The sequence below is a fragment of the Electrophorus electricus genome, chromosome 12 (genome assembly GCF_013358815.1).
Source record: "Electrophorus electricus isolate fEleEle1 chromosome 12, fEleEle1.pri, whole genome shotgun sequence".
NCBI classification, from domain to species: Eukaryota; Metazoa; Chordata; class Actinopteri; order Gymnotiformes; family Gymnotidae; genus Electrophorus; species Electrophorus electricus.
The window spans coordinates 5,078,344-5,099,242 of NC_049546.1; the positions used below are offsets into that span (position 1 = coordinate 5,078,344).

Here is a 20,899-nt window from a genome sequence, read left to right on the forward strand (position 1 = left end):
AACCGCTGAATCCATGCCTCCGTAAAAGTGCATCAGGTTATAGGAATGACCTCTGACCTTGCCCCACTGCCGCTTTCAGCAGCTTCCTGTGCATCAAGCTGGAGGGACATAATGCATTGACCCTTGCAACCCCAAAACAACATTTGGAAGACAATACTGTCCCCTTGTGGACTATTATTTGAAAGTGACACCATGGCAGAAGACAGCCAGTGAAAGCAGAACTGCTGCTCATCACAGAGTCCTCCTTACCACGTTTAAATAAAATATCTATTGGAATATTGGAAGGACGTTCATTTACCAGTGTGTAACTACAAGGGATCGCATGTATAATGACCCCTTCTGTTTGAGATATCATAGACTGCTTAATTATTCTACATGCAACATAAAAGACCTTAAAAACGATGACAGCTAGTGAAATGCACTAAACATCACAAGCCAGACTTGACAATCATGCTTTATTCTGGTTGATTTCTTTTAAAAAGGAATTAAACATATCCTCTTCAAGCAGAGTTCTCACAAGCAATAAACCTTCAAAACCGAGTACTTTCGCTCATCATGACTCGCCATATTTCCATAGGTAATGAAACTAAACTCTCTCTTTACATTTCTCTCTCTTCAGTTAAATAGCATTTATTGGTTTCAGTTCAAAAAGCAAAAAGGAAAAAAAAATTCATTGATTGTCAACACAAAATCTGTCTTAGCACCAGTACAATAAAACTGTACTTTTGCTTGTTAAAATACTGTTTGCAGTGAGGGAGAACAGAACATCCTTAGGGTAAAGGGATCATTAATGTGTACATTTCAAATAAAGCACCAACCATACAAAGAAAATGTTCATATATCATTTGTCAGATACACAAAAAAGTCAAATATATTAATGACTATTAAATTAAGCACAAACAACAATCAAACCATGTAAATAAAACACACCACGCGCCACAGAGCTCACGGGGATCAAGAACACCAGGGACACGATCAGCGTAGGAGAAGACTTCTCACGACCTTGAACAGAGCGACGGCTCGGACAGCATCCAGAACAGTCTACAGAAAAAATAATCTCAAAACAAACAAACTAACAAACAAGAAGCACTCCACAGGTTTGCTTTTCCGCCTGCATTATACGAAGACCTTCATACACATGGGGGACTCCCATCAATCTCTTCACGTGTTGTAAACATGATTAGCTCTGGATAAAATGAAACTACCGATCATGGATGATTTAAAAATATTTCTTGGGGGAGGGAAAAAAAAATATTCTGAAAAAAACCCACAATCAGAGTTCATAAATATAAGAAAACAATATATTTAATGCTACACTGCATAAAAAAGGAAAAAATAAACCCACAAGATAAAGGGCATGTTGGTAAATGAGGCTTGCGGAGTTGCTGGGGCGGAGCTGTGCTGTGGCGGGGAGGTGAGCTGAGGTAACGCGAGGTAAGCAGGGCCATATGCTCTGGGCCAGGGGTCCTCGCCAGAGAGCGCAGGCCTCTCGCAGCTTTACAGAGGAACCATCTGGCCCAGAGGCCTTCCTGCCTCAAGTAGCTGGGCATAAGCCTCTTATGCGCGAGTTCACCAAGAGAACAAAAAAAAAGAAAAAGAAAAAAAGCCTTGGATTTGACACCCTTTCAAAATTATTCACATATCCTCAAGATCAAACAAACATTAAAACATATCAGTGATAAGTTACAACCAAACATATTCACCCTGATGTCAAGATATACATATATATTTACATATACTTATAGGTATATATATATATATATATATATATATCTATATATATATATACACACACATATATAAAAAGGTTTGAGAACAGTTATTGGATAGTGAAAAATACCTACAGATCAGGACCTGAAAGTTGCGTTGCTAGCGGAGACCTTCCCTAGCCATTCTCCTGGGGGTGATACCAAGGCAAGTCGATCTAATTTGGCCCCTCCCTCTGCTGGAACAGCGCGTGGCCTTGGGAAAAGGGCGTCTTCTGCAAAAGAACGCTGAATGTACAAAGTGCTGGTACTAGTAACGGGGCATCAGTCGCCGAAGAAGAGGCCCCGTGTGCCCGTGGACAGCCCCTCACCCATCTCGGGGCGCAGGAGGGTGAGGCCTGCCGCAGACGGGGTGGCTGTTCGCTATCGGCTGCTGCACAGCCGGGCGGCGACCTCTGACCTCTCGTCCTCGTCCTCCCGCAGGAGCTGTATGGAGGAGCCCAGCAGTCCTTGCAGCTCAGGCACACAGCGCACCAGCTCCACCAGCTCTTCGTCGTCCTCCTCGCCCTCGGCGGGCTGGAGCTCGTCAGGGACCACACACGTCTGGCTGACGCTCATCTGCCTCCAGAGCTCTGCCCTCGGGATGCTCGCAACCTCGAATTGCGGATACCTCGCCCGGAAGATCCGAGCGGACACCTTCAGGCGCTTCAACACGTCCGTCAGCAAAAACCAGTTGCAAAAACTGTTAAGGGTAGGTACTGACATTAGGAAGTAGTTTTTCACACCAAGTCAAGATGTTTGACCACAGAAACTGCAGTACTGCCAGACATTTAAAAGTTAGTCATGTTTATCTGCACTCACCCCTGTGTCAGAGATACTTGAACATGGTAGCAGGGTAAAAGTGGCTCGGAGGAGAATTCAAACAGAAGGCAGTCCGTATCCGAGTCTCTCTCCTTCCCCTGTTCCCGCCATTCCTCCCCTTCCTCCTCCTCAGGCAGGGACAGTAGGAAGTCCCAGCAGGCCTGCTGATCCGTTTCTGGGGAGCAAGTCACAGAGGCAGACTGAAGGACGAGCCAGCTCACTGCTACGTGCTTGTGCTGCCCTCTAGTGAACAGCCATTTTACTAATACCCTACACAACATCGAGGAACATGCACTCTGGGGATGAAAGACTCATCTGGTCAAGACCATATAACTGAGGGTATTCGACAGTACAGTTTAAACTTCTCGACTATAAAGAACTCAGACCACTTGATTATGAGCACTTAAGGTAAAATCTCCACATGCAAATGAGTCTTTGAATCTTCTTACCAAACACAGAGCTGCTGTAGAAATCCCACTGGAGACTAGGATCCTGGTCAGTGCGTCCCTCCAGGTCAGTGAAGTACTCTGAGTAAAGAGACATGTAATTTAGAAAGTCAAACTGAACTGCCAGAGAGCTTTATTCAGGCTCTGTGGTATATTAAAAGTAGCTGCCTATTGGATTTTGCTTAGATATGAACCATCGTATTACAATAACATTAGACATCAGCTACCAGCTTTAAATAAGTTACTAAAGGATATCTGGACTATGCCGTTCCAGTTGCTGTTTCTAAAATGGCTTTTCCAAAGCCTGTGATGAGGTGTAGAAAAAGGCTACAAGTACAATAGTGCTACTGTTACAAACTCCACATAGTCGCTCTAGACAGTGATAATACACAGTCTCGAAAAAGTGTAGATTTGTATCAACAACAACTAAAAAAAATGTTTTCCCCCACTTGTCGCAACGGAGATGGAATACACCTATTTTTAAATTTAAAAAATCAGGCATGTAACACATATTTAAAATGCCCTTAATGAATTTCAGCAGCAGTGCTCATTTTCAAGGTAGGAAAATCGTAGTTTTAAATTTTCTTTTCACGTGTTTGCTGAAAGTGCACCAAAGATTATTAATGCAACAAGTGTATTTACTTCAGGGTTATTTCGGATTTCATGCAACAATTCGTAATTAAAACACATCCTCACACCCCCCCCTACCCACACACACCCCCATACCCACACACAACCCTACCCACACACAACCCTACCCACACACAGCTTGGTTTTACTTTTACATCCAGGGGGTGACTGTGATGTGCTGACAATGAACTGTGATATAAGCAATGCATGTGCATTACCTTTGAGGAAGGCTTTCATGCTGGGACTTTGGGCCAGTTTGACAGCTGTCTGGCCAGAGTAGGTGGCCAGTGTTGGATCTGCACCGTGGTTCAGCAGCATCCACACCGCTGCTAGGTTATCAGCAGCCACCGCGTCGTGGATGGGGCTGCAGGGGATCAAGTGCAACACAGCGTTGAGAGGACCTTCTACGGGAGAACGGCAGAGAGCGTCCTGCCTCATAGCCCAGTGTGGGAACCGGACTGTCTCAGACTGCGAGTCTGACTGCAAGCGGACCGTGAGAAGAGTTGAGAAGATCGCTGGAATCTCTCCACCCACCATCAGCACCTCCCACCACACACACGCACACACACACACGCACACACACACACACACACACACACACACACACACACACACACACACCAGCATGGTGGATGGCCCCTCCCACCCTTCTCTCTGTCTCTTGACCCTCCTGACATCCGGCAGAAGGTACTGGAGCTTCCATACCATCGCTGCCAGAATCCACAACAGCTTCTTGCCAGAGGCAGTCACTCTACTTAACACACTGCTGCCTGCCAACACCCACCTGGACTAAGCAAGAGTTCCAGGACCATCCGGACTCCTCCCCCCCAAGAGAACATGCATCTTTCCTGCACACCTGCACTTTAAACCAGAGAACTCTCTTGTGGACTGTGCCCTTACAGTGCACCAGGCTGCCGCCGCTATTGAGAGTGTTCCTCCTACCCAGTCTATTTTCTGACACAGAATGTACATTTTTCACAGTTTACAGACCTCCTCAGATGACACAGAAGCTGCCACTGAACACAGACCTACATTACGATGCTACTCGTATCTGCTAGTGTGTCCAGAGCGTCGACTGTCTTTTGCGCTAAATGTTCTGTGTTTTTATTGTATTCCCTGCTTCAGCTGCACTTCTCGCCCACCCTTTGGTTCTGCACTTTGTAGTCCTGCGCACACTTGCCGCTCTGGTCTTGCTGTCTGCAGCATGGACCAGAAGAAACACTGTCTCATTCCAACAACGAGCATATGGTAGAATGATAAATCCTAAACTTGAACTTAACACGAAAACCCCACGTGCACTGCATGCAGGAAAAAGTGGAGACGATTACCCTTAGGAGATCGAGCAAAGTCATGCCCTTTTCAAGAGATTATAAGTGACCGGCAATTAAAAGGTCAAACGTAAAGTGAGGCGGGATGTGTGTGTGTGTGTGTGTGTGTGTGTGTGTGTGTGTGTGTGTGTATGTGTGTGTGTGTGTGTGTGTATATGTGTGTGTGTGTGTGTGTGTATGTGTGTGTGTGTGTGTGTGTTTGTGAGGCCAAGGCCCGCTCGTGCCGGCCACGCCTGCGGCTCACCGCGTCCCGTCCTGGGCGCTGCAGTTGACGTCAGCGCCGTGCTTCAGCAGCACCTGCACGATGTGCGTCCAGCCGCGCGCGCACGCCTCGTGCAGCGCCGTATAGCCCGCGTTGTCCTGCCGGTTCACCTCCCGCACGTCCTTCTCTAGGCAGTACAGCACCACCTCCTTTAGATGGGGGAGGGTGTGTGTGTGGGGGGGGGGGGGGGGTTATTAAACCACTTGTTTGAGATCCTCAAAGCATGACAGATGTTAAAAGAAGCTGAGGACGTGTGAGAGGAGAGAAGGTCTGGTCTGGCGATGTGTCTACCTGGTATCCCAGTCTAGCGGCTCTTTGCAGCAGTGTCTCCCCGGCGTTTTTGTTCACGATCAGCCGTCGCACCTCCGGGGGCACCGGGCGGCTGGGGGTGGGGTCAGGAGTCGTGCCTCTCCCGGGCCCTCTCTTTTTAGGAGGGGAACTCAGTGGGCCCTTGGGAGAGGCGAAAGGGGCGAAGGGCTTCTTGGCCACGGGGTTGTCCTCCTCTGTAGACTGTGTCGCCGAGCGCTTACCCAGAAGGCCACGCTTGGTTTTGATCTGGAATAAATGCATCGGAGGAGTGAGGAGTGAACCGCAGGAAGGACGTGACATTGAAAGGGCAGGCGCTGCCTCGCGCGCTAAACTGGGAGAAGCCCAGCTGCCGCATGTAAAAGGGGAGCCGCCGGCCTTGTAGGAACGCCAGATGCCAGTAGGGGGCACCAAAAGACCAATTAACAAATGCACACAGCCTCCCGTGGTAAAACCACGCTTCTAGATGCTTGCTCGTCATGATCTATGTAACCACCAACCTTTTTCTGCTCCTCTGTATCACACAAGTGCTTGCTCTTGAACTTCCTCTTTCCCGGAGGTTTGTCGTTAAATTCCTGGGTGGGGGGACTGTCCTGACGTCGTGCGGTCCCTGAGCGGGTGTACAGGGACCTCCTGGGGCTCAGGTCAGGACTGGGCACTCCATATGTCAAAGCGCTGCTGAGCCGAGGGAACAGGGCTGTCTTCTCATCTGAAATCACAACAACAAGCCCTGTAAACCCAAATAATTCACAACAGTCTCACAACAAGACCACGTGGTGTTCCTCAATTAGGTATAGGATATACTTCTATGTAAAATTGAAATCTCAAGCTTCAACAGTACTGAGTAAGTCTTGGAACGAAAACAATTGATGCTTAAGCTCAACAGGTCTGCAGAACCAGCTCCAAGGCATTTGCCCTTTACCTGCACCTTGGTCCTCTCTAGAACCAGGTCTCTCCTTCTTCTGCCCATCCGCCTTCTCCTTCTCTGTGATATACTCGCCATTCTGGTACCTGCGGTTCCTGCAACGCTTCCTCTTTTTCATGGAGGCAGTATCTCCTGTCTCGGCCTTTTGCGAGGCCCTGGCCTCGTCCGTGTCCCCTGCCTCGGGTAGTGGGTTGAGGCGAGGCCGTCCCCGCGGCCGGCGTGGTGGGGCGGCTGGAGTGGTACTCGGTGGTACTGAAGAAAAGGGCGGGTTCGGAGGAGGAGGAGGAGGAGGAGGAGGAGGAGGAGTGGGCGGAGAAGCGAAGCTCCAGTCTCTCAGCAGAGCCTCGTCGGTTCGCCGGCGCCCCCGTCTCAGCCGCGGGGAGGGCGCCTCCTGGACCTCTGCCTCCTTGCCGGTGCTGGGGTCCTCCTCTGCTTGGGCACTGCTGATCAGGCTGCTCTCACAACCTACGGAACCACAACCAAGGACAGTCATTTCAATAAACCTGTCCAGGACATAAAGATGAGAATGAATACCTCTGAATAAATGTCTAATGCGAATGTACATATATTAAATAATAGGCCTGGTATACTGTAAATCAACGCATTACTGGTTCTGTGTGGGGGAGGCTGCTCCATTTTAACTGGACTGCTCTTCCCTTTCCGAACTTTGCCCATCACTTCAGGGGCTCGACAGGTACTGTCCTTCAGTATACACTTTTCCACAATAGATGAGATGTCTTTCTTCTGTTGACAACAGAAACCCAAGCATACTGAAACGTCATATTCTATTATCTTGATTATTCTATTGTGCTTGATTAAAACAGCTAACAATAGTAAAATAGCTGTTAATGTTAAAAGAATTCAAAATGACCATGGCTATCTAAAACGATATAGAAATACTATAGGTTTTATATCATAATCAAACATAGCCTTAAGCTCACTTTTCTAGAGGTAGAGCCTTGCATTACTGTGACACTCTCCTTCCCCTGCTGCGTTTTTGTGTGTGTGCCGGTCTTCTTCGGTGTTTCAGGAGATGCCCTCTCCTTAGCGGGCTTCCTTGTTTTTTTCTGTTTGCCGACTGGTACTGATCCTTTCCCCGTGGAAGGCATATACTCTTTGGCACCATTCGCTTTCCTCTCTCCTTCCGCGTCTGCTGCAGTCTGGGCCGGGTGGACGGGTATAGCCATCCCCTCCGGTTTAGAACGAGAAAAGAGTTCTGTTTGGGTTGCAGGCTTTCCTCTTGCTGTGTCCTCCACAAGCTCCTGGGCCAGTTTACACTCATTCCTGCCAGATTTAATACTGGAAGCGCACCTTTTCCTGGGACTGCTTATCTTTGACTTCTGGCTGCCACTGCCGGTCAGGTTTTCAGACTGCTTGGTCTGTTTGTCATGGCCCTTCTCCTTGGGCACAGTGACAGGGGCCTCCTCTCTATTGACCGGGGCTGTGGTGTCTGTGGGTGGGGAGGCTCTGTCTGCTTTGGAGTCCTGTGCCTCTGTGGTTCTGGAGGGCGTAAAGGCGGTGGCTGCAGTCTGCTGCAGTAAGGGGTCCTGACACCTGTTAAGCACGCTGACCACCTCAGGATTCCTAGGTCCTGCAGCAGAGTAGCTCTCACCGGTCAGTGCTGTGGTCTCAAGAACTTTCTGCTTCACTATCGACTCCAGGTTGGACAAGGGGGACTTGGTTTTCTCCCATTTTTCGTCTTCCAGTATAGTTGGGATTAATTCAGAGCTATGGAAAAGGGGGGTCTCACAAGGCATGTTGCCTTTGACTTTAGATGAGGCTTGCATCTGACTTGATCGCTTCTGCGCAGACATCCCCTGGGAAATAACGCTAGGCTGTTGCCATAATGATTTAATAACTGGAGGTGAATAAGGAATTCCTGCTTTTCCACCCAAAGACTTCCGAGGGGACTGTGAGCTTGCAGTAACAAACGGTGGCGTGGATGGAAGCTCCTGCGCCCCAGGGGAAGTAGTAGTAACAGAGTGTTTGATGCCTTTATTTTGCTGGCTACCTTTAACTGAGAAATGTGCCTTCTTACCCCTGGAGGCCAGTTGCTCTCCTTGATCAATAATGGAAATGGTCTCTTGCTTAGCAAATGTTTGAATGTCTTCAACAAAAGCGGTATTTTTCCCGTCTTTGCTACGCAAGGTAGATGCCAGTATGGGGCTGGCCACTCCGACATATGTACCTGGGAGATTATTTAATGATCCTGGACTTGATCCTTTACCCCATGGTGCACCAGGTTCCAAATTGTTGTGATTGCTGATTTTTGAGGAGGATCTCTGGCCTGCACCATTTCGCTGGGTATCTGGTAGAAGAGCATATGTAGTGGCTGTACCCAAAGTGGTCTGAGCCTTTTTGGTGGCATGGACATTCTTCTGACGAGGCTCAACTGAGTGATGCTCAGTTGTAGCAGTGGGACTGTTCGGTGTATCCTTCACGCATTTGGGACGTTTGGATTTTGAAGACAAGTCAAGGGGCACATCTCTTGCTTCTGGGGGACAGGAAGCATTTTGCTCCTCGGCGGCGGATGAAGTCTTAGGTTTCAAATATGCCACAGAGGTTTTTTCCACCCCTCTGAATGGGGGACATTTCTCTACGAGGCTGAGTAGCCTGCTCTGAGTGGTAATGTTGGCCAGTGCTGAACTACAGCAGATGGCAGCGGTGGGAGAGATGGTGTAACGTGTCGGAGGGGCTGAGCCTTGTGTGGCCTGTTGCACTGGCAGCGGAATAGCTGGGCTAACAGCAGAAGATATTGTGGATTTGTGTTCTCCTACACCTTTGCAACCCTTGGCATTAGATAAAGAGTCACTCCGGCCTTTAGATGTGGAGGTCAGTGGTTTCTTCTCAGAAGCAAGGCCCATTGAGAACTGATATGGGTATGTTTTGAGTCTCGGTGTCATGCTCGAACCAGGGCTCGGTGCCGGACAGTCTTTTTGAAACTGGCCAGCTGTGGCTTCTCTCAAAGCGGCAATCTGGCCCAGTGCTGGAGGCAAGGTGATCTTACAGAGAGGGGAAGAAAAGTTAGAGGAGGGGAGGAAAGCAACAGGTTGGCCAGGTTTGAAGAGCGTTGAACACTGGAATCCTGGGGGAAGGGCAATCACAGGCTGGGTGTGGCCAGGGCTATGAGGGCTTTTTTTATTCGAGGTTGCACCACCATGAACAGAGTTCACCGACTCCTCTGCGGCAACCTTTTTCCCACAAGGCCAGTGGTGAGTGGGGTAGACGCCTGCACCATCGGCCTTGGCTTTTGGAACCTCTGTCCTATCGGGCAACGGCGTGCTCAAAGGATCAGTGCTGAACACAGGAGCATTGTTGCGAAGATGGGAGGGAGGGACTTCGGGACAATGGTTTGAATTGCTGGCCTTGCTGGCCTCTGAGCAGAGCCCAGGCGCTTTGCAGTCTGTGGATGTCCTCAGCTTGTTCTGCTGACTGTGAGGCACATCTCCTCTGAGTTCAGGAGGCAGTGTCTGCTGTGGATTCCCCACCATACTCTCGGAGGCCTGGGCAGGGGCACTGCTTGCTCTGCTCACTGTGCCGCCATCCCCCACATTCATTGGCGAGGGATCCACCTTAGCAAACAGGACAGGTGTTAGGGTATGAAACAAAGTGCTTGCAGGGAGAAATAGGAAAAGCGCTCGTCAAATGCCAAAAACTGTGTCACCTGCATAGGCGTTTTTTAACACAGCATTCCTCACGGTGTGTCCACAGATGTGTGTTTACAAGGTTTTCTTTTGTATAAGGTACAGAGCTAAACAGAAGGGGGAAAGCTGGCATGAAAAACAGCTTTGATCATTCTGAAACATTTTAAACATTATAGACATTTAAAAGCTTTTCAAAAAGCTACTTCAAAATCTCTACAAATACATGACTTTCCCGAAGCTCTCAAAATCACAATACTTTACAATTTCATCATTATTCAAATATTCAAAACAGCCCATGCAGCACTAAATCTAGCAATGAATATCAGAGCAAAACTGACCCGGTTTCCATGTGCCCAAGTGTCCATAAGAGACAAGTACACACTTCATCATTCAACTAAAGCCTTCCAGCCTATGTCACTCATTTTTTCAACTTTGTTTTATCTTAGTTCCAATCTAACCGAGAGCTTTTTAGTTGTAAGGAAACTAAAATGCTGTCACAAGGTCAGTTGAGGCCTTAATTATTTCTACGGAGAGATGATTACAACCTTATGCTGTGATTCTGAGTTCTATTTAAAATCCAGCTGTTTCAAAAACTTATTCCAATAAATCATTCTGGACTCTTTTTTATCTTTTACCATAATATAAGATATGAATATTTTCTTCCCTGTTTTGACTGTCTACCACTACCACCGTCCCTGTAATGAAATTAGGTTGTTCAAGTACACTATGCCAGCAAGCATGGAGTATGAGAATCAAAACAGCTATCATTTTCAAAATACCAGGTACCTAAGGCTGGCTTCCTGAAATTTGAAAATGTTTCAATGGACATTTCTACTTTACCTGAAGGAAACTCACAGCTATGTAATGTGAGTGGGTTCCAGAAGGAAACAGATACATTTACCTAATGTATAAAACATATCCAGAGTACTTTCATCCTACTGTATTCCTACAATAATGTATGTTTTTGTCTGTGTGACCATTTTTAATTATTAATCACAAACCTGCGAGTCAAATATTTTCCTTCAGACACTGATGCTAGGGATCACAGTATGCTATTGCTCCAAATATTTAAATATTAATTTAATACATGGATATGTAAAACAAGCATTAATGTATTTTAAAAAAGGTAATTCAAAAGTACTTAACAAACCTTAAGACAAATAGCAATATTACAAACAATGGCATGGTAATTATACAGCCGGGAGCTGCATGAATCTTATTTTTATCATCTGCTTGGTCTCTGGATTGTAGTGTTAAGACTCGGTGCTAAGAATCTAGTCGAAAACTTCCTGTAAATGAGGTTCCTTACAAAAGATGTCACAATTTCCTTTAAGCTGACACTTGAGCAGGAATAAAGACATCCACCACAGACAATGTGCTGACAATGTAACACATACTGTTTAAAATGAACACAATTAACCATAATAATCTTATGATTTTTCAGTATCCTAGGTCATGCTCATGTACCATCATAAAAGCAGATATTAAATTCAACATGGCCATCCCACCTGAACTCTTCGTCAGAATTTTTGAATGTTGAGAATAGAGAGAAAGTTCAACACCAACGATAAAGAAAGTAATACGTGCCATGATTTAGAGCCAATGTAAGAAGGGTACTGTGTCAACCAAAAGTAAGATACAAAGCTTCCCTGAACTGGACAGAATTGCTCAGTAAGGGTCACTGTAGGACCAAAAAGGTCAACAGGAAATGAACAGACATATTCACCAAATTCAGGTGGCTATTTTCAACACATCTGGTGGCAGACATAAACCGCGCATAGGTCGGAGGTGTACCAGCACCGCCACTGTCATGTAATCCAGGGCAAAGCCGTACAAGGACCTGGAAGCAAAAACTGCATAACTGGTAAAATGAGACATTTAAAAAAAACAAAAAACAAAACAAAAACAAACCCAAAACAAAAACAAACCCAGACGCTCAGATAAGCACGGCCGTCAACAGTCATGCAGCGAACAGACACCAGGCAAAGAGAGGAGGACTCACTCTAGTATCCTCCTAACCTTGGCTGCATTTGCATGACAGCAGCGCCCTGTTGCTGCTCTCCAGAGGGCACGATCAGCAGGAACCCAGCCTCAAACTCCATTGCTCACTTGACACATTGATAGACCTTCTTGTCTTTAATCCCCATCAAGAGCTTTGCCCCTGTTTGGTTAAGATAAACCTGGGATTGTGCAGCTCTGGACACAGCACTTGAGAACACAGTAAGTCAGAGTCCCACCAGGAGAAGGAACAGCAGTGAGAGGGATGATGTTTACCGTAGCGCCTCCAAGAGGAATGCCATGAAGATGCTCCAGCCATACGATCACAGTGAGCATGTATCCATAGGGAAATTCATCTTTAACTACAAAACAATTCAGAAATAAGCTTTCCCACAAAAAGGCAAGGACATGGAGTAAGCTATCCAAACACAACACTGAAAGAGGTTATTTTTTTTCCCAGAGGGTCCTAGTGTTTTGTTTTTTTTTTCAGGAGTTAATCTATTTGATCTGGTAGTGATAATGTGCTCTAAAGTTGACCAAAGCACCCATTTATTAACCCAAGAACTTCAATGTCCCTTTGACTCGTTTACTGTATTCAAAAGTAGGATAACGTTCTTGAGTTTAAATTATTCCTCCTAAAAATTACAATGACTAGAAAAACTAAAACGTCTTGTGGCCAAAAACCCACCCAAAACTGAATAGTAAAATCTCTAAACGTTATTATTGTGCTTTTGTTGCCAGATTAACGTTTCATCGAGCCACAGTATCGTGCACCTGAAAATACCAGGTGAGCGCTGCACCGCCCCGGGTAGACAGGCCGTGTTGTCACCGCACGTAACGGCGACGGCTGGCAATGCCCGTGAACGGGGAACTGGCGGAGCGTACAGGCGACGTATCGGACCGACTTAGTTCGACATGTTCCTCTCCTCGGAGGTCACACATAGCTGAGCCATATCTGAAACGCACATAGTAGTCTGTCTATTTGTAAAGTTTATGATCTCATATCAGTCCACGCAAGCTCATGTCGGGGCCGTTTTGTAACGTTTTAGTCACACTGTCTCATCATCTCCGCTGACACACTTGATTTGAGATCCCTGAATTAAACTGTAAGCGTCTGTGAAAACATCGAGTGGAAGCGGGACCTCGATTTACGAACGTCTTATTGTTTTGATATGCACTACAACGGCGAAAAGCAAAAGGTAGGGCACGGAAATACAACATCGTCTCTGCTCTTGTCTTAAGCACACTCGCTCCCGGTCAATCGGCTCCGCAGCCCTGAGCTCACATGCACAAAGGAGACGCATCCAAGTGTCAAGTCCACGATACATGATGCAGAATTAGAACCAAAAACCCATTTTGGTTGAAACCGAATAGCAGACGATAACAGGTGATAACGCCTATAGGATAAAGCTGATTTTCCGCAAGATGAAAAATTTGTCCTACTGCTCAAAGTCTGACCAGCCCACTCGCTCGATCAAGCTCGGGCTGATAAACAATTGTGGGCTATCACACAATACGGGAGACGATGATTCACAGGGGGGAAACCCTTCGAAATGTTCAGTCTGTTTAGGATCAGGCTAACAAATAAATTAAAAAAACAACTCTCCATGAGCCATAAATGATTGAAAGGGCGAGGTGTACAAACACACAAACACACACACACATGACACGATGTAGGTCTTCTGAACAGGGATTAACCGAAATAGAATTTGCTCTGCAGAAAGGAACAGCTACATTGTGGATGCACACTCGTGGTGGCCACCATGGAGCCAAACTAACGAGCCGTTCCTCCCGACGTAGCCCGCTGGTCAGTAGCCGATCACAACCTGAAATCCCAAACTGCAAAAGCCTAACCGTGTTTGTCAGCGCCCACCAAAGAGTACTCCAACCATGACGTCCTTCCCTAACCAGGGCTTGCTGAAATAAATCGAGAGAATGCCAGACAACATTTTGAGGGTGATAATCACCTACATGAGGAAACATCGTACTTTGGGGCTGTCTCTGCACATTCCCCCATGGGGTACTTGTAACATTAACTGAACGCTTAACAACAATGCACATGCATCAATAACTGCCGAGCGTTACTTGTGCTGCACGATGTGAAGAGCCACATTCGCACTTAGCAAGGTGTTCTAAATTGAAGTAGCAATTTTCAGATCCCTGCGCAGCGAACTGTCCTCGAAGCAACTATCAGTCTGGATTACGCTGCTTGCAAATGTTGAGACAAGCTTGCCCGCCACTGTACAGATAAATATCTACGAAACAGTGTGTGATCGGCCCATATTGGACCACGCCAGTATTCAAAATGTTAAAACATGACACAGCCTAGAACCGATCCCTTCGTCTACAACACTGAATAATTCCAAAAGATAATTAGCGAACAAGATAACGATGTCAAATTGTAGAAACAATCACCAACCCGTTTGACCGACATTTAGGAGATATTTGTGCATCAAGAGAAAGGCTTTAATTCCGTCTTTCGTTATTGTCGGTCGCAGTTCACTAATCTCGACGATTTTCGGTTCTGAAAGTCCGGGGGGGTTTCGTCAAGACAACCCGTACCGTAGCTCAGTCTCTGGTCTGGTGGGAGAGAGGGGCAGATGGAGGACTGTGAGTATGGGAGTTGTAGTATTTCAAAACCCACGCCCTTGTCGATGCCAATCCCAAGAAGGGAGGAGCAAGGACTGCAGGTACCAGCATGCACCACTGGAGTCCAGCCGCTCAAGGGGAAAGGGGATCGCAACGGTGCGCTAAACTGAAAAACCTTACCCAACTAACAAAGTGAAAACACACCACATAATAGCGAATACGCTACACGTCCCACAGTCCGTGTGGCTGACAGAATAATGTACTTCGAGGATCTCTCCGGAGACTGCGAGTCACAGTTTTGTTTTGTTTTTTAATCTATTTAAAGCGCGAAGAAACAAAAAAGAGTTTGGAGAAGGTGCAGGCTGATGGTAACATTGCAGCGGAATTAACAACACGCGGAGCCGAGACCCTTGTGGGTGTTATTAGAGCTATTCCTGCTCGGCCATGCGACTGATGTCGACACAGGTTTACCGACAATCCGCGCTTCAAGGAGCCTTCCTCGGACCCCAACGGCAAAGAGAAGCACCGGTTCTCAGTGCAGACTTTTTTTGTAGACTTAAATTATCCTGAAATAAAACAACATCGCTGTTTTAGATACTGCGATTTACAGTTTTATAACAGTCGTTGTTTGTTTTCTAATGAGTAAATTCATTTGAAAAACTCGCTTTAACATCGATAGGCTACCGACATGAATTAACACATTTTATGTTTAGGCTAAGGTATAGCTAATTATTTATATTCTACAAAAAGAGATTTATGTTTAAAGCTTATTACTGTGATACAGGAGAACATTAACACAGGTCTGTCATACATTCTGATATTGTATAAACACAAAATATATAAAATACCTAAACAGGCTACTTCGGTTACGACGTGAATTTGAGCTTTTGTCTATTAATGGACAGGAGTTCATCATCAAGTTCATCATGAGGGCCTTTTGAACAGTTTTCCTGCATTTAATTTGGTCAAGTTCTGTATTCCCCTACACGAACGAGTTACCTTTTTAGCTGAAAAGCACACGATCTGTGTTTCTTACTTAAAGAGAGTGGGTACTGTTTATGTCCCAAAAACTCAGCAGTAATGGTTATGGCTTGGGAAATATGTTAATCTTCATTAGCTGGCTTTAAGAGTCTAATTTTATGTCTACTTAGTTTATTTTCAACTCTCTAAAAGAGTATTTAAATTAGAATCAAATCATAAGGTTTGTCAAAAATAAAATGTCTTATTTCTTATCTCCACACTTTTTATGCTTCATGAAAAGACACAATACTGAGTAAATATTACTGTAAGCAGTATTTGCATAGGTATGAAAGCTATTAAAGAAAACCACAGCCATTTTCATAAATTCATTATATCCATCTCCACATCAATATCATAATGGGCAAGGCATTTAGGCATTTTAATGTCAATATATAACACTGATATCAGAAATTTTAGAATTAAACATGCAGTCAGCACATTTCACTACAATTTTGCTATTTTCTGGTTCACCAATCCACATGGCCTGTCATAACATTTGAATTTGCTATCACCAACACTGTCTATCCAGCTACTGTAAGAAAGGCCTTTCCTCAGCCTATGACCAGAGCTTCACAACTGTGTTCATCTCGGCACCACCATTAGGTGACATAATTCCCCGGAGGGTACAGCTCGTAAAAGCATGCCCACAAAGAATGATATGTCACTGTAAAAGTGAAAAAGGCCTGATCCATGGATTCGTCACATCCGTGACCGAGGCCCTCCCAAGAATGTAATCACCCATGTTTTCACTGAGAGGCAAAGATGACAAACTCCCCTTCTCTCTCAGTTCATTGTGTGACATGCCAGTCATTCAGACACAAGTTACATGGCAACGTTGACTGCTGAGGTGATCAGCGATGCTGCATGAACAATTTTGACAAGACAAACGGATAAGTTCCATACACCCTTGAGGATGTATACTTGCCTTTGCATAGTCGGCATTATCACATGACAAGGGAGAGACCTACTACAATGGAAAGTGGCTATAACAGCAATAGCATAAAATGCTTCCCAAAGAATAATATTCCTTTATTTCAAATATTCCACACATTCTTCTGGAAAATTATACTAAGTGTTTGTTTAAATTCATCATACAGCCTAATGCAAAAGTCCACCAGTTTGCAAGAATGCATTATGAGATGACTTCTAATTAGCCATCCCTTGCCCTTCTATCTGCCTGTATCTTAATACTTAGCAGGTATAATACAGATGTATAATAGTCAGTGTCTTGATATTTGCAATAACTTGTTTGATAAGCTATTTAAAACCAACAACAAATGTATAAGTTTGGAAGCAACCCATTATTGACGAGGCAAAACGTGCACTGTGGCTTTTCCTAAGGGTACTACTCTTACATCCTGTCTTCCTCTTCTCATTATACTTTTTACCCATTTTTTGCTTAATCTTCATGTAGCATGCATTTGGGAATTAGCCAGGCACAGAGTAATGTCACAACCGCATCTTTAACAAGCTTCTGAAAACAATCATTGTATCTTCTAGGATACAGTGGAGGAAGTTTAGTGGGACATATCGCATAACGTTTCCTTTCTCAGGCTTAATTTCAAAATATCTTTAAACCTACTGTCTCTCCACACCACCAAGTTCTTGATCAATGAAACTTCACATGGAGGGACCTCAGCACGTGCCAGCCTATCTAGAATAATGACTACAGTTCCGCTCGTCTGTGTAGTAACATTAATATATCTTTGGAGTTGTGACGAGAAAAAAATGATGTACACTGAAGAATATTATGGAACTCCTACGTCGGAGGACTGATACACGTTTACATCACGATTCGAGAATTTGAACACAGCTGCAAAAATGAAAAAATACACTATCATGTATTGTGCCAGTTTGCCATATTAATAAAGCGTTTCTAAGACGGTTCAGCCGAATTAACACGACCTATGTGAAATATTTTTCTCAATTCAGCTCATGCACACACCAATGATTGACTACGGGACAGAGACCGACTCGTCGACAACACAGCGGATAAGAACCCAACTTCAGCCTCGTCTGCTTAAGCCTGTGCTTTCACAGAGAGGAAGAACTCTGTCGAAACGACAGCACGACATCCAGTGACCGCGAAAAGCCCAGCGTGCGGCGAGTCATTGCCTTTACTGCACGGAGCGAGCGTGCGGCGGGCTTCGTGTCAGCAGGAGCACGCCGGGTCTGCTGGAGGTAACCTGCTGCCTTTGCCGACGGACAGACTCCGTTCAGGCTACAGAGATCCCGCCTTCTTAGAGCTTTTCCAGTTATCGTGAGGAGAAAGGTGCCGGTGCAAGCGTTCGCCTCGCCGTGTAGTACATTCTGGACTGCAAGCTATGAAATGTTTCAGGCATCCCGCCTCGGTCACACAAAGCCTATAATCCGAGTGAAAACAGGTCTGTCTCGCCGTGACTTGACATCAAAAGTTAGACACAAAGACTAATCCCTTACTGCGGGCCTAACTTGCGACATTGTAGATGCAAGGACCCCTCTGTTCCGTATCCAATTTAGTGGCAGAAACAAAAAAGACAAAAGAAAGGTTCAACTTCAATCATGCTGTTGTGAAACCCTACGTGGGATGTGGGACAGCAGGCAGGCGCATGACTGAAACGGGCGGTACGGGCGGTAGACCACCTTCCGAGGTGACAGGTTGAGAGGATGCAAGACCTACCCGTAGCCGACCAAGCGAAGGCACGCCAAAGTCATTCAACCAAGACTGCCTGTGTTGACCGCGGGCTGCTGCTCTCATCACTTTTGTAGGCCTAAAACACATGTCATAGCCTGTCCCAATCGACCGAAGACTGCAGATGAGTTACCATTATCATTAGCCGACCGCAATATTCAAACGTAACGGTGGTCCTTATTTTGGAAGGCTACGACTATTAGTCCCAGCTGGTAGGTAACAGATCCTGTACTGGGGGTAAACTGGGAGTTTCATACACTCGTGCAAAGTGGAAAGTTTACAGAGTTGACTGTCGCCGTCCATGGCGTTTTGCAGTGCCCCCTTTAATATGCCCCCTCGCTCGCCAGTAGCGCCTTTGTTAATCGCATGGTACCGCGCCGCCTTACCTTACGCCCCAAACTGGTTTCCTATGCCTTTGAGCGTGACGTATTCATGAAGAGACCGTGAAACGTATAAGTGTCTATGGCTTTTGTTTCAGTTCAGAAGAGTGAATTAGTGAATGATTCAACCCAGTGCGAATTTTACGCTTCTCCCCGCGATCTTCCCTCATCGCCAGTTCTCGACCGCAGCAGCTGGAGAAGAAAATCGCGCACCCTGGGTCCTAAAGCCTGCCACGTGAAGTCATTTTTTTTTTTTTTTTTTTACAGGTGAGTATAAAGGCTACTAAACAGGTTGTGACTTATTATAGACTGCGTTCGTTCTTTTACGAGGAGTCACGTTCATATACTCAAATTCAGAGTAGCAAAATAATCCTTCTTAATAAAACAATTAATTCTTCTTTTGTTTCCATGGTTTCACAGACCAGGCCTGTATGGTGTGGACAATTAACTGTACAGTTTAGGCCAGCACATCAATTGATTGTGCAGTATATGAGGTTTTTGCATTTACATTATAAGATTTTGTTAAAAGCATTTTTCTCTTGTGAAAATGTATACAACTACAATGACTGAAGCATAATATTGCCACTATTGTGGGCACACTGTGAAAACTAGGCCAATGTGATATCATGGTCATCTCAGTTAGGCTGAAACTACAACATACCAGGCCTTTGTTAAGGTAGGAATACAGAACCCTATATAGCTAGATATATTTTTCTGAGATAACACTAAAATAGCTTATTCATAATTACTATACAAATATAAGACAAAAGAGATGAATGTCACTTACTTTGTTTTTGCAGGGGATTGGGTAGCCTATAAATTGCGGAGTAATGGCTTTTCTGTTGTTTAGTCCATTTTTAAGCATAAGTATGGCTTCTGCTAGGACTGTTTGCCATCAAATTAGTTTAATAATGCAAGCAGGTGACTGACAAATTTGTATGTTAACAGACACAGGTACAGGTGACTATAACATCCTGAACTGTAGTATGGTTTTGCCAGTTAAAAATGAGAGTACACTTCCATATTTTACTTATTTTCCAGAAAGGTTTTAAATATTGTAACTAGATTATAGTGTTCATATTCTTTATGCAATTTATTACTTTGAATGAAGTGATATTCTAGGCAAAACACAGGTAATTATTTCAAAGTAATCACTGCTCATGGATAAAAATTTAATTTTTAACAAATTGTATTGAAGTGTAAACTTTATTTCATCTGATCTATAGTCTACCAAAGTTTAACATCTAGGTAAGAGACCAAGTTCCAGACCTACAGAGTTCTTCAAGGACATATGGGTTTGATAACCTACAATTTAAAAATGGATGTGACTGACAGTATTATTACTACCCAGCCATGCATTTATGGTTCTATAATTTGTTAGTCATTCACTTGACAGAATTTGAAACATGGCCCTCTCCCCAAAATGGGCTTTTTATTCCAGTTCAGAGCAAGAACATGTCAATTTACTGAAATGCCCTCATTAGAAATCTGTATTCTAATTTCAAGAAAATCATACCCTAACAAACTAATTAAAAAACTCTACATCATTAGAAACATCATGTGTGCAGTTAGAGTCCATTTGCTGACTTACTCAATTTGTCTCAAGTCCTTTATCAGTGGTCAGTTTCTGGGTGACAGACCACTCTCAACACAGTAGTTACACCGATTTGTGTCTGTACCAACTCAGCAATGCCACTAGATCAATGCTGCGTTGAAGACTCCACCCCACCCCACTCCACCACATCCCCATTATATTTGTAATGGTCTTGAGGAACAAGGTAAAACGTGGTTTTGAATTGTGCATGAGCTACAGTCTGCACACTTACAAAATGCCCCTATAAGAGACGGATGCCTTATGTCGCTAGTAAGTATAGGTATAATTAGTTGCTTGTAATGTAGTGGCTGGTGAATGTATATTTACATTGATTCCTGCAGATAATTTCTTTCAGGTATGAGCCACTAGGGTTTTTAATCTATTTTTCGCAATGGAAATGTAACAAATGATGTACACATATTGAATGTGTTTTATACAAAGTCTGGCCCAGGTTTGGTTTCTTGGAGCATTTATGAAGACTACATACATTTGACTTTCAAATTATATAAAACGGCTGACAAATTACATTATTTTGTTAG

The 20,899-nt window shown here is 44.9% G+C and overlaps 1 protein-coding gene across 3 annotated transcripts; it reads right to left on the bottom strand.

The window, feature by feature from the left end:
* Positions 1-436: 436 nt before the first annotated feature.
* On the bottom strand, positions 437-18,926 carry bcorl1 (BCL6 corepressor-like 1). 3 transcript variants are annotated; one of them, XM_027022581.2, is made up of 12 exons: positions 18,773-18,926; positions 10,129-10,215; positions 7,406-10,036; positions 7,073-7,208; positions 6,462-6,929; positions 6,040-6,248; positions 5,525-5,788; positions 5,216-5,382; positions 3,862-4,007; positions 3,017-3,094; positions 2,568-2,742; positions 437-2,448 (listed from the first exon to the last, which is right to left on the bottom strand). In XM_027022581.2, exons 2-12 carry the CDS (start codon positions 10,132-10,134, stop codon positions 2,130-2,132), a joined length of 4,599 nt encoding a protein of 1,532 aa, XP_026878382.2. In that variant the 5' UTR covers positions 10,135-10,215; positions 18,773-18,926; the 3' UTR covers positions 437-2,129. The 3 variants fall into 3 exon arrangements, with proteins under 3 accessions (XP_026878382.2, XP_026878381.2, XP_035388179.1); XM_027022580.2 differs by lacking the exon at positions 18,773-18,926 and adding an exon at positions 14,526-14,672; XM_035532286.1 differs by lacking the exons at positions 437-2,448; positions 2,568-2,742; positions 3,017-3,094; positions 3,862-4,007; positions 18,773-18,926 and adding an exon at positions 14,526-14,672 and having other exon boundaries at positions 5,256-5,360.
* Between the last annotated feature and the right edge of the window lie 1,973 nt (positions 18,927-20,899).